This window comes from Phalangium opilio, unplaced genomic scaffold (assembly GCF_054372755.1).
Source record: "Phalangium opilio isolate 3A_F unplaced genomic scaffold, DU_Popi_V2 ptg000094l_1, whole genome shotgun sequence".
In the NCBI taxonomy this organism is placed as follows: domain Eukaryota; kingdom Metazoa; phylum Arthropoda; class Arachnida; order Opiliones; family Phalangiidae; genus Phalangium; species Phalangium opilio.
In genome coordinates, this window is record NW_028324199.1 from 6,705,860 (window position 1) to 6,720,192 (window position 14,333).

The following is a 14,333-nucleotide window of genomic DNA, read 5'->3' on the forward strand; positions in this document are numbered from 1 at the left end:
TGAATGGGAATATTTAAATGGAAGAGCTTTCGACTGAATGGGATGGGTTTACACATATAAAATCATAGCGTTTTCCTTGAGTTGCCGGGCTCCAGTAGCGCAATGGATAAAGTGATTTGGATGATCGAAGAAGTTAAGCAGCATCGAGCGCCGTCAGTACTTGGGAGGGAGATCTCTTAATGGTAAGGTTAGATTACGTTAGGTATGGTTAGGTTAGGGGTAGACAATTTCCAAAAATGGATGTTATTTTCTGAAATTCATTGAAGAATGTTATTGGTGAACACATATTATTTGCTGCAGCATCAAGAAGTTTAATAAGAAAATCAATTTTATTTTTAGGTTAGGTTAGGTTAGGTTAGGTTAGGTTTGGTCAGGTTAGGTTAGGTTAGGTTTGGTTAGGTCAGGTTAGGTTAGGTTTGGTTAGGTTAGGTTAGGTTAGGTTAGGTTAGGTTTGGTTTGGTTAGGTTAGGTTTGGTTAGGTTAGGTTAGGTTTGGTTAGGTTAGGTTAGGTTAGGTTTGGTTTGGTTTGGTTAGGTTTGGTTAGGTTAGGTTAGGTTAGGTTTGGTTAGGTTTGGTTTGGTTAGGTTAGGTTAGGTTAAGTTAGGTTTGGTTAGGTTAGTAATATTTTATAATTCATTTAACAATGTTATGCCTTTTCCAAAACATTACTTCTATGTTAGGTTAGGTTAGGTTAGGTTAGGTTTGGTCAGGTTAGGTTAGGTTAGGTTTGGTTAGGTCAGGTTAGGTTAGGTTTGGTTAGGTTAGGTTAGGTTAGGTTAGGTTAGGTTAGGTTAGGTTAGGTTTGGTTAGGTTAGGTTTGGTTAGGTTTGGTTAGGTTAGGTTTGGTTAGGTTAGGTTTGGTTAGGTTTGGTTTGGTTTGGTTAGGTTAGGTTTGGTTAGGTTAGGTTAGGTTTGGTTAGGTTTGGTTTGGTTTGGTTAGGTTAGGTTAGGTTAGGTTAAGTTAGGTTTGGTTAGGTTTGGTTAGGTTAGTTTAGGTTAGTAATAATTTATAAATCATTTAACAATGTTACGCCTTTTCCAAAATATTGAAATTTAGCTTCATTGACTTCTCAAATAATATGCCTTTTCCAAATCATTACTGTTATGTTAGGTTAGGTTTGGTTTGGTTTGGTTAGGTTAGGTTAGGTTAGTAATATTTTATAATTCATTTAACAATGTTATGCCTTTTCCAAAACATTACTTCTATGTTAGGTTAGGTTTGGTTAAATTAGGTTAGTAATAATTTATAAATCATTTAACAATGTTACGCCTTTTCCAAAATATTGAAATTTAACTTCATTGACTTCTCCAAAAATATGCCTTTTCCAAAACATTACTGTTATATTAGGTTACGTTTGGTTAAGTATTTTCTGCAATAACAAGAAGTTTAATAGGAAAATCAATGGAAAAATAGGATTGAAAGGAAAATTCATGATTGGAAAACCGCCCAAATTGCGGTATTCGGTCTAATGGGATTCGGTCGAACGAGACATTCGATCCAATGGGATTCGACCCAATGGTAGACAATCATTTTGACCATTGAATTCAGGGCATAAAGCATTACTTTTTTAGAGGCATAGTACGCCTAAAATTGGAACTACAATACCTGAGCTCTTTCCAGCATTTTAAAATAAGTCAATAGTTTACTTATTCCTGTCATCACGTTTATGCTTGCATGGGATTGGCAGTTTTTTATTGGTTGGTCGGCTACTTGAATTTGAATGTAAGGATAGATTTATATGACTCTCAGTTTTATAAAGATTGATTTGAAATAACTTCGACTCTATATTGAACAATGAGGGTTTTACGTAACAAAATTTGTTTGATCGAAAAAAAATCAGTTTTTTTCCTTAATTGATGGAAAAAACATTATCTGAGTAGCGTCGCTAGGGTTTGAAATTTAAGGGGCTAAATCTGAGCAAACTAGTTATTATAAGAACTTAAAAAAATTTGCATAATGGGTTCATTGGAAAATGTGTAGACCTTTAAAAACTATCCGTAAATTTGTGTCAACGTGAAATTATTCGTATTTTAAAGATACACAACCTTTTATTTATAAAGACTACGGAACCGATTATGAAGGATTTTCACTCATCTTAAGTTCATTTTTAGTTTTGGTTAGCTTTTAGTCCACACTATTGGGACTCCCTTCGAAAGAACACCAAATATTCTACTGGTCTCCCTCTGCTCTTTTCTTCAAAATTGCACTGTTTGATATTGAAATTCATCTCTGCAGAGATGAAACTTAACGAATCTATTATTATAATTTTTTATATATCACTACAGAATTATAGGTTGCTAACAGCAATTTTTTGGTAGGGTTTACGGATTTTTTTGGGGAGGGGGGCTATAGCCCCCCAAAAAAGGCCTAGCGACGCCACGAGTAACGGGGTCAGCTTGGTCCCACCTATAGAACGCCTACATTTCCAGCCATACTATCTTCAAAATGTTTTATGTATTCCCCTTTACTAGCCGGGTGTATTCATCATTAATTTTTAGGATAAAGGTTAACTAATATCTAATATATGTATTATAGAGTTAAGGACTAAACAGTATTAGGTTAAATGCCTCTAGAGTTGGAACATCGTCAGTTAAATTCTTTATATGAAAGCTAAAAATCGATCAAATTCTGGCTTATTCCAATTTCTCAAAATTTATTATAATTTTAAAACATTACTATACGGGACTCTGGCCCTTATTCTCTAAAATCCCTTCCAAAAATATAGGGAGAAAAAATGTGTTCTCGCCTAGGTTTTAAAATTTACAGTTTGTTTTATGAATTTTTAATCCCCTGTTGCTACTTGCTACCATCCGTTGTCATGGCAAATCGGTTGTCGTGGCAACGTAATCAAAATTTCCCAACAGTTTCGTCTCTCTAGGGTGGATTAAGAGAAAGGCTGGTTTTCACCGACCAAAGTTTTACGGAATCGTAAATACAATTTTGCATCATTGTTCGTTAAAATCCTCGAAAAAAAAATGCGGCAAACAATGGAGCCTGTATCTTACGATACAGGCTCCATGGTTGAGGCATTTTCATTGAAACTTGCAATATGAAAGAGCGCGAGGTCCATAGATAACGTTCATGTTGAAAATGCTCCCAACTATTTTGTTTAATTTTAAAGACGTAGAGTTTTATTGTATAAATAACGATTAAGTAAATCTTCAAAAAATTCTTCGGGTCTATACATTTTAACCTCTCCGAGTGACGATGACGTCACGGAGAGGTATTGCACTGGACGTGTGGGTGGGTGTGGGTGTGTCTGTGTGCGTGTCTGTGTGTCTGTCACATCCCACGTGACCGCGTTCGCAGTTTGCGTATCGGAGCAAACGTGTTCCCAATTTCCGGACTGCATTGACAGTTCACGGAAATTTGGAAAATTGTGTTTGTCTCTGCTGGCTATTCTACTTGAGTTCCCACAACACCAGTTTTGGTTTTCGTCCACTCCACATGGACACTAGTCTGTACTTGCTGGTTTCCAAGCACCACCATCTTCTGTTCTTCGTCTTTCGTCTATACCACATAGACACCAATCTGCAACATTGACTAATAACACCACCATCTACTGGTCTTTCGTCTATACCACATAGACACCAATCTGTGACATTGGCTTCTACTCCATCATCGTCGTTAGACTTCAGATGTACGCGGCGAGCGGCTAGGGTTACGAGAATCGTCTAGCCTCCCAATGGCAGGGCTTCCACCATCGGTCAATATTAGCAAAGTTTCGAAAGATAATAGGAACAACTTTATTTTAAACGATTTAACTATTTTTAAAGTTATTTACTGGCGATTAAAATAATTAATATCACTTATATTTAATTAATTATTTAAGGTAAACTTATTTCTATGTGAGAGTTAATATAGAACGAGTAATGAAGATTGCATCTGAATCGAAACACTACACGCATATCAAAGTTAATATAAAGCGAGTAGGATGAAAATATCTCTTACAAAACGATAACATTTTCTTTTTGCAGAATATTAAATGGAAATACTTAAATATTTTTCGGCATTACGATTCTTTTAGTAGTTGTGAAGCTATAAAGCTCTGTTTCATCTCAATATTCCAAGAACATCTTTTGATATTAACATTTAAAATTTGGTGTTTACTTTTTAATTCATCTTTACTACATTTATATATAGTGTAAACGTAACTTTTAGCTTCATTCAATAATAATAATGTTAATACTTCATCTCTCCATACGTGTTGAAATGACTGGGTCTATGAGATAACATAACCTAGATTTTAACCAGAATTGACCTTGTTTCATGTCCTCTTATAGGAAGTCTTAACGGTTCAGAGAGAGCCGAAAGATAAATACACATTTAAGTAATAGATATTAGGTCCTCATTAGAATTATTGAGGATACGACGGAAATTATTAAACGCTTTAAACTTTACAAATGATCATGGCAATATCTCGCCGATTAGAACTATGTATTTCCGGTTTGTCTCATTGGCTGGCGGACCTATGTTTGGAAAGTAAATTCGTCTAGGCTTGGAGAGGTTTATTTTGGTTTCCCAACTTGTTGTCTGTGTGTCCGTCCATTGTTACACTAGTGCGTCGCGTTAGCCGTTAGCCTTGTGTTGATGTGTTATGAAATCATACAGAACCTTAATATTCTTTTTTCCATAATATAAAGTGAATATGTGGAAGTATTTTACGTAATTACGATGCCTTTAGTAGTTTTGTAACATGAAAGCTCTGTTTCATTTTGATATTCGAAGGACATTTTTTAATATTATTATTTGAAATGGCTGTTTATATATTACTTAAGCTATACTACATCTGTATATAGAATAATCCTTACTTTAGTTATATCAAGAAGAACGCTAAGGCTTACACTCTGTCGGTTAAATCAAGTATTATCCGTAATAGGCCTAGTGAACTGAAGAGTAAATAATTGAGGCCCAAGGTGTAGTAAACTATGGGTGTTGATTTTCTTGTCTGTATAGAAGAGACATTAACGGTTCAGAGTGAGCCGAAAGTTTAATACACGTTTAAATAATCAGGTGTAGATATTATAATAGAAGAAAAGATCATGGTGGCAATTAGACCAGTGAAAGGGCTAATGGTAAACGGGTATTAGCTACGGAGTTTTCATTCTTTTTATGGTGCGCAAGACTTTCAGTGCGTCTAGCTACAAATCAGCTTAGTAGTAGGCAAGTGTCACTCCCCAAACAGTGGCGCGGGAAATTGGCGTGACGTCGGACTTGGCGCGGGCTGGCGCGGGGAATTGGCGTGAAACCTCATGATGTCAGACTTGGCGCGGGCTGGTGGGGGAAAATGGCGTGAAACCTCATGATGGTGGACTTGGCGTGAACTGATAGGGAAAATTGGCGTGTAATCTCATGATGGCGTTTAATCTCGCTTGTCTCCCATACGACCGAATTCCCATTCGACCGAAACCGTCCCATTCGACCGAAAAATACCGCACTTTGGCGGATTTTGAATTCTGTCCAATGGGACTAAAATCTATGCTTAAAGGTAACTGTTTTTGTGGTTATTTTTTAATAATTTTTAGTGGAATTAGTGTCTGCAGAATACAAAAAGTAAGACGTAATTATATTTTGCAACATTTATTTGTTACGCATAACACGTTAACGGCTACGCCATCGAGTAGAGATACAGCATTTTTAATTGCTTCATCATTTCGGTTTTTTTCGAGTTTTCATATATTTGTACTAAATTTTTATACCTGAAGAAATTTCATTTTAAAATGAACCCCGAAATTGATTTCCTTACTTAATATAGTACCTATAAAAAACAACATCAGCAATTTTTTTTATTTTCCAACGCTTTCAACGATAAAGAATTTATTTTTATATCGAAAAATACGAAATTAATCTAAATTATTTATTGGATATGAATATACTGAAACGTCTACTATTAAAGGTACATTGCTTAAAATTGGAATCCGCGGGTCTAAACGATACCTAGACCTAACCCAACCAAACCCAACCCAGCCTAACCTAACCCAACCAAACCTAACCTAACCTAACCTAACCCAACCTAACCTAACCTAACCTAACCCAACCTAACCTAACCCAACCTAACCTAACCCAACCCAACCCAACCTATCCTAACCCTAACCCAACCCAACCTAACCCAACCCAGCCTACATTAACACGAATAGCAGAACAACAGAAATTAATTTTATAAAAATATTGTGAAATTACAACGCAAAAATTTCAAACAATTTTTTTAAAGAGAATAAATAACACTACTTCGATTTTAATATTCGAAAACCGCCATTCCGCTTCTTTCTTTTCTAATTTGGCAGTTTTCGGTCAAATTGGAATTCGGTCCATTGGGAATTCGGTTCTATGGGATAGTACCTCTAATTTCATATCGAACACTCGAGATAGGGTTATCTATTCCCGTTGGCTTATCTTATCTTATTTTTCGAAGGACCAAGCTTAGATTATTATTATTATTATTAAATGCATGACATCAATGATAAGGGATCCACTTTTGAATTATGGCGGTTAAAACCCATGTCACGTGTTCAGGAAGTTAGGCTTAAAACTAGATGTCATATTATTAACGAAGTAGGCGGGAAGTATGAAAGTAGACGGTAAAAAGATAGTGCAGTTTTCAGACACGACAGTGTACCTGATTCCTCACGAGGACAGGAGAAACCATGAATTCCGCAACCTACAATGTTTTAGAATGCAAATTAAGTGTAAATACGAGGACATATTAACTAAGATATTGAAGTTGAAAATTGAACGTATCGCTAAACCTTGTCATGGGTTGGGATTTTTAACGCCATGTTGACTCTATATGACAGAACATCGTGATAAGTCATCTTAAAGAACGTCATGTTGGCGTGATTAGAACCCAATCATACCCTAGAGCAAAGTCACGTGACAATACCCTTTCAAAATAGTTCTAAAGAATCCTTCAGAATATGTGTTGAGAAAATTTTAAAGATTAGCTAAGGAATAATTCTTGGGAATCCTTTATATATTTGGCACTTTTTTCCAAATTTTTTTCTTTGGTATACTTAAGAAAAACTACTTGGGAGTTCTTTAGGGATTTTTCTGAAGACCTCTTAAGCTAAATATTCTAAAGTGTTTCCCAAAAAAAGTCAGAAAATATTATCTTCGATTCCCATGAATATTCTTTGGAAATCATAAATGTTTTCTTAAAGATATTCTAAAGAGTTCCCAGAGCCCTTCTTGAGAAGTTATATTGCTTTTCCCTTGGATTCCCAAGATTTATCCGTCTGTGTTCTAAAGATATGCCTAAGTAATTCCCTCCAATCTCTTTAAAATATTCCCAAGATAATTCCATCAAATTTCTAAAACATATTCCCAAGATAATTCCATCAAATTTCTAAAACATATTCCCAAGATAATTCCCTCTCATTTCTAAAAAATATTCTCAAGAGTTCCATCCACTTCCTAAATAAAATCCTCAAGAGTTTCTAAATAATACTCCCAAGAGATTTCCCTCCAATTTCTTGAAAATATTCCCAAGAGATTTCCCTCCAATTTCTTGAAAATATTCCCAAGAGATTTCCCTTAAATTTCTTGAAAATATTCCCAAGAGATTTCCCTTCAATTTCTTGAAAATATTCCCAAGAGATTTCCCTCCAATTTCTTTAAAATATTCCCTGGATAATTCCTTTAACTTATTAATTATATCCCAAAAACAATTAATAATAATTGTATGCTATTATGGGATCCACCTTTGAAAATTCACTTGACTTCTCTTAGTCGAGGGCCTAATCACTCTTGGGTTCTCTGTACACGAACTGCTTATTACGCGAAATCATTTTAGCACTGTTAAGGTTAAGGGTTTAAAAGATTACGCGTTATCAATTCCTTTATTACAGCGCCTATACTGATTACGCAGAGTGGCTGGACCCTCAATCTTAGAATTATCTTCAGTTTTGTTTCCCTGCGAAAAATAATTACCTCCAGTGTTATTATTTAATTTTCCTTTATTTCAACGAATTTAAAATGTGTTATATGTTAAATGCCGTTATTTTCGGAGTTGGTTACGTTCAAATCGCCAGTTGGTACAATTTGAGATGTGTTTTTTTCCTTTTTGTTTCGTACTTCCTTGATCTTGTCTTGTAGTGAGCGCTTGATAAGATTTCGGGCGCAGTTGTATTTCTCACATGTAAATGCTTTACACATGTTTGATTTAAAATTAATACAATACAATATAGTGTGATTTAAGTTAGCGTGCTTAACTTACTTATAATCGAGTTTATTTTTGCTGGGTCTAACTGCTTCCGTGCCGGAATATGCTTAAACGCGTTAGATTGTTTTCCACTTATTGAACACTCAGCTAGATCATTAGCTGAAAACAATCCAAGAAAAAGTGACCTAGCAAATTGGCATGGACTACCCCCAGCTGCATGTTCCGCATTTATTAACAAGCACCGTTTAATCTGAACTTCATTTCCGAGATCAACCTAAAATTATTAAGACAGGGTAAAATGTAAATCATCCAAAACTTAAATTACTAATCAATTTAAATTACAACATCAATATAATAATTTAAACTATAAAGTCAATTTGATAATCAAAATGACTAAACTAATTTTATAATTTAAATTACAAAGTCAATTTGATAATCAAAATGACTAAACTAATTTTATAATTTAAACTATAAAGTTAATTTGATAATCAAAATGACTAAACTAATTTTATAATTAAGATTACAAAGTCAATTTGATAATCAAAATGACTAAACTAATTTTATAATTTAAATTACAAAGTCAATTTGATAATCAAAATGACTAAACTAATTTTATAATTTAAATTACAAAATCAATTTGATAATCAAAATGACTAAACTAATTTTATAATTTAAACTATAAAGTTAATTTGATAATCAAAATGACTAAACTAATTTTATAATTTAGATTACAAAGTCAATTTGATAATCAAAATGACTAAACTAATTTTATAATTTAAACTATAAAGTCAATTTGATAATCAAAATGACTAAACTAATTTTATAATTTAAATTACAAAGTCAATTTGATAATCAAAATGACTAAACTAATTTTATAATTTAAACTATAAAGTTAATTTGATAATCAAAATGACTAAACTAATTTTATAATTAAGATTACAAAGTCAATTTGATAATCAAAATGACTAAACTAATTTTATAATTTAAATTACAAAGTCAATTTGATAATCAAAATGACTAAACTAATTTTATAATTTAAATTACAAAATCAATTTGATAATCAAAATGACTAAACTAATTTTATAATTTAAACTATAAAGTTAATTTGATAATCAAAATGACTAAACTAATTTTATAATTTAGATTACAAAGTCAATTTGATAACAAAATGACTAAACTAATTTTATAATTTAAATTACAAAATCAATTTGATAATCAAAATGACTAAACTAATTTTATAATTCAAATTACAAAATCAACTTGACAACTTTATAATTTAAATTATAACATAATTTTATAAGGTTATTAGTAAAGTCTAATTTCCAAGTAAACAGAAAAGTTATGTTTTACCATATCCATTTCTGGTTGGGCACTGGAAGCAAATCCATTATCGTTAATAACTTTTTCAAGTTTTTTATGAGACTTCTTTAATCGCTTGATCCATTGATCTACTTCTGTTTTATAAGAAAAATGTTTTTAAGTAAAATTTTTATTTACAAACTAAAACAATCACAATAACCACTAACTACAGACCTATTGGTTTAATGGAACATATCTCTATACTTAATATTTTAATAATTTTAAACTATAAACCTTTAAAATAGCCAACTCTACATACCTGCTAATTTCCTCAGGTTATCGTTTTCCTCAGACAAACGTTTCATTTTTTCTTTTAGTTTTTCATTTTTGGCGATTAGCACTTCTTCTCGGTTATTTTTACCTTCATCCACATTAGACAAGATGCTCTGATTTTGCTATAAGGATATTGTTTATAACTATCATTTTTAAGTCAATATGTATAACATTAAGCTTAACTATAAGCTTCAGTGCACTGTTGTCATGCAGGTTCTCTGTGAGTCAAGTAGGTCTAGTATTGAGTGAAACTGCACTGCTATAGAGTAGTGTCGGTAGAGAGGGCGTAGACGGTGTATCCCTCCCTCTAGGCGCGCTTTTGTAAGAGGGGATACTGTACGCGCCTGTAAGGGGGAATGACACTGAGCTAAGAGATAGAAGGGTATGACGTTTGCATACGTAGAACTGACATTACTCTATAGCCCTAATCTCTGCCATAATTTGACTCAGAAATGGCCTGGCAACACTGGGAGAACGGTATAAACCTCCTTTAGTGGAAACTATGTAGTACAGGTACCTGAATCGTAGCTTCACTTCTGTCTGTGCGCTTTTTTGCGATTTTATTGACTTCTCTCTTAAGCCTTTTTTCCATTTCATCGGAAGTACCTAAAAATGGTACAAATTTTCGTTCCTATAGACCAATTCGGAAATTACATACAGAAAAAACAACACGTAGGGGCGAGGCCGCCATCGGGGTAAACTGCTCCATGCCACGAAGCACCGCTAGATGGGGTCCCGAGCTCGCACTGCTTTTAGCGGTGCTTCTTGGAATGACGAGTTTACCCCTCGAGTGTTGGCTTATCCTATGGAATTTCCAAATTGGTCTATAGGTAAATTTCACATGAAGAGCATTTCATACAATTTACACAAGGAGGCAAAGCTACATTGCGTACAAGAATCCCAGCTATTTTGTACTCCAGGTAACCGTGCCTCGCCTCCTTGTGTGTATGGTACCATAAGTACAATAATTAAACATAAGTTTGCCAATTAAGCTAGATCCGACAACAACTGAATTTCACGTCATCTGCTTATACTCATAAGCGCGGAAGGCGCCCCCTAGCAGGAACGCGAGGATTGTGTCCCTCCACGAGTTCCGTTTCCGTTAAGGTTAAAACCGTGTTTAGTATGTTGGCTGGCAGCATTGCCAATCAAAAATTTCGAGGTTTGGTGAAAGCCACTATAGCATTATCATGTCGACGCTTTAGCCTCTTAACTAGTAATAACTAGTGAAAATAGGTTCTTGACATCCATTGAGCTTTTTGGCAAACTTATGTTTAATTATTGTACTTATGATGGTACGAATCCTCCAAGTGTAGACTATATATTATTTTAGAGCAAGCCCCACGAATTTTAAAGTTTAATGCATTTAATTTAAATTGTTCGAAAGATGTGATCGGAAAAATTAGAAATATATTACTTGGGAAATTTCTTAAACTTATCAAACAAATTAATATTGGTTTCTATTTTAGAACTATTAGAAACTTTAACTCACCAATACTGACTATTTTTCCTGGTGATGATTCCTTGCCTTCTTCCCAATAGACATCAACTTCCATATCAATAAATTCCGTATAAACGGTAGCCACTGCAATTCGAGTGGCTACGTCCACATCCTTTAATTGCCTGACCGAGTAATGGTCCCAGCAATTCTCTTGTGTAATCCACTTAACGAGCACATGTAGCCCACTGGCAGTTGGTTTAGGCATTTTTAACTTTCTCTTACTTTACCGCACGAAAATTAAACCTAAAAATATATTTCACGATTTGCCCTAACCCTAATTCACGCTTATCACTGCCGCTGGTCCGCTTGAACTTTTTCTATATGGCTCCCTTAATTTTTGGAAAATTTTACCTTAGGAATGAAGGAATCTGTGGGACGGTTTATTCTTTTCATTCCGTGTTTTTGGAGAAAAAGGGGGCAGGGCCGGGACTCCCACTTTCTTTACAAAGGGCTAGGGGATAAAATGGACAGTCAAGGATCTTAACCGATTTGCCCTGGGGTTAGAAGTCGCTTGTACTTGAGTTCATTGCTCCATTTTCAAGGGGAAGGACATTTCAATAGAATTCATTCATTCATTCAAATAATTTTCTAAAACCCGACACTTGGCGATTGTCCCAGCCCTCGGAACACCTTGACTTCGGACTTTTTCTTAGGCACTCGCGCTTTTGATTTTATAATGTCAGATAGAGAGTTCAGTTCCACAAACCTTATCTCTTCACCAATTCACCTGTCACACAGATGTTTCTAGTGCATTCTAGTGTAGTATATGTAGAAGTATTATGTTGACACCAACCAATCCACTCGGTAAAGTTCCAATATAACCTACTCCTGTCTTTTCATTTCAAAAACGTTTTTATTAGTAGTAGGGGGCAGGGCCGGGACTCCCACTTTCTTTACAAAGGGCTAGGGGATAAAATGGACAGTCAAAGATCTTAACCGATTTGCCCTGGGGTTAGAAGTCGCTAAGTACTTGAGTTCATTGCTCCATTTTCAAGGGGAAGGACATTTCAATAGAATTCATTCATTCATTCAAATAATTTTCTAAAACCCGACACTTGGCGACTATCCCAGCCCTCGGAACACCTTGACTTCGGACTTTTTCTTAGGCACTGGCGCTTTTGATTTTATAATGTCAGATAGAGAGTTCGGTTCCACAAACCTTATCTCTTCACCAATTCACCTGTCACACAGATGTTTCTAGTGCATTCTAGGGTAGTATATGTAGAAGTATTATGTTGACACCAACCAATCCACTCGGTAAAGTTCCAATATAACCTACTCCTGTCTTTTCATTTCAAAAACGTTTTTATTAGTAGTCGAGTTCAATATTTTTAAATCAGGGATTTTCTAATTATGTCAAAGAGAAATTATAAGGCATATATCTGGTCCGAAAACGCCTCGATTCCCAAAAGAACCCTTGCGCGACGTAGGAAAAAAATTAAAGAAAATACTAGAAATATCAATGACAGAAGCACTAATTGTGTCAGGACTTCATCCGAATCTTCTGGGTGTGAATTGGAAGAAACTATAACAAATATTTCTGAATATGAAAATTTACCATCATCGGACGAAGAAAAAAGGTTTTAAAACTCTTTCTTATCAATTTATATCATAAGTAAGCTTATTTGGAATAAAATATTTCAAGTAACCTTATTTACTTAACGCTCAAGCAATTAGAAATCTTAGCATTTAGCATGCATAATTTTTATTTAGAACCCCCGAGATTACACCTCATTGCTGTGCTTCCGAATCATCATCGTGTTCTTCTGATGAAGAAGCGGTTAACTATGAGGAAACTCAATATTATGAGGAGAAATTTACAGATGATTTGGTATGTTTTATTGCAATCCCCCATAGAATTGAAATAGAATAATGACGTGCTGCATGATTACAAACTACCCGGTCTATTTTTAACTAATATTAGAGCTGCGGCTAGCAGCCCTCAGATAGAGACCAATAGATCAATCCATTTTTCCCATAGGGGATCGAAGCGCGCATATAAGGGCGTGATCGATCCCCAACGTTAGGTGTTTGCCTTCGCTCCAAGAATCACCGCTAGAAGCAATGCTAGTTGGCTAGCCTCCATCGTGTAGTGAGCTACGCCTCCATCTAGCGGTGATTCTTAGCGCGAGGCCAAACAGCTAAGGTGGAAGACTCGCCCCTGTGCGCTGGTGTTTCTGTAAGCAATTAATGGATTGGTTTATTCTCTTAAAATATGTTACAGGACAAACCATTATTCGAAAACTCTAACCTAACTGCCAAGGAGAGCTTACTCCTTGTTATGAGTCACGTGCTAAGATTTCACACTTCAAATGAAGCAACTGAGAGCCTTTTAGAGTTACTCTTTTGGCATTTGCCTAAGAACAATTTTTTTCCAATCACGAAATATCAGTTTTTCAAACATTTTACTGGTGCGCGAGGTTTAGTGACTCAACATTTTTACTGTCAAAGTGAAGAGTGTTGTAACTACCTTGGATCACTGGCTGACGGGGAAAGCGATCTCAGCTGCACAATTTGCAACTGTGTTTGGCAAAAAGATGATATGATTAAAAGGGGAAACTACTTCCTGGTATTTAATTTCGAAGAGCAAATAAAAAACTTGTTGGAACTACTGAGCCCAGAACTGACCATTAAAAATTGGTCATTTGATGTGTCAGATATATCCGAATCGAGATGTTACAAAAACAAAAAACGATCAAAACACGACATTACGATCACCTGGAATACTGATGGCGTTCCGGTTTTTGGATCATCCAGCTTCAATATTTGGCCGCTCCAGTTTACAATTAATGAACTACCTTATCATATTAGATCAAGAAATACTCTCATTGCGAGCTTATGGTTTGGTGATAAAAAACCTAACATGAACACGTTTTTGTTGCCTTTCGTTAAAATCATGAATAAATTATCTGAAGATGGAATCACTTGGCAAAATGCCAACAAGGAAACCATAACTACTAGAGTTTTCCCTGGTCCTTGCACCGTGGATTCTGTTGCTAGGTGCATGGTAATGAATATGTCTCAATTTAATGGAGAATTTG

General features: G+C 34.9%; 1 protein-coding gene across 1 annotated transcript; it reads right to left on the reverse strand.

Moving 5' to 3' along the window:
* Positions 1-7,968: 7,968 nt before the first annotated feature.
* LOC149640006 (uncharacterized) lies at positions 7,969-11,497 on the reverse strand. The gene is made up of 6 exons (XM_089850855.1): positions 11,284-11,497; positions 10,309-10,397; positions 9,778-9,913; positions 9,510-9,613; positions 8,214-8,433; positions 7,969-8,142 (listed from the first exon to the last, which is right to left on the reverse strand). The coding sequence occupies exons 1-6, from the start codon at positions 11,495-11,497 to the stop codon at positions 7,985-7,987; spliced, it is 921 nt and encodes a 306-aa protein (XP_089706981.1). The 3' UTR covers positions 7,969-7,984.
* Positions 11,498-14,333: the final 2,836 nt, after the last annotated feature.

What these genes read in the sequence shown, in the direction of transcription:
- LOC149640006 (XM_089850855.1), bottom strand. Translation starts at nt 11,497, where the DNA reads ATGCCTAAACCAACTGCCAGTGGGCTACATGTGCTCGTTAAGTGGATT. An exon ending in GAAGTGAAGCTACGATTCAG is followed by an intron (nt 9,914 to 10,308) that starts GTACCTGTACTA and finishes ATATCCTTATAG; the next exon opens with CAAAATCAGAGCATCTTGTC. An exon ending in CCCAACCAGAAATGGATATG is followed by an intron (nt 8,434 to 9,509) that starts GTAAAACATAAC and finishes TAATAATTTTAG; the next exon opens with GTTGATCTCGGAAATGAAGT.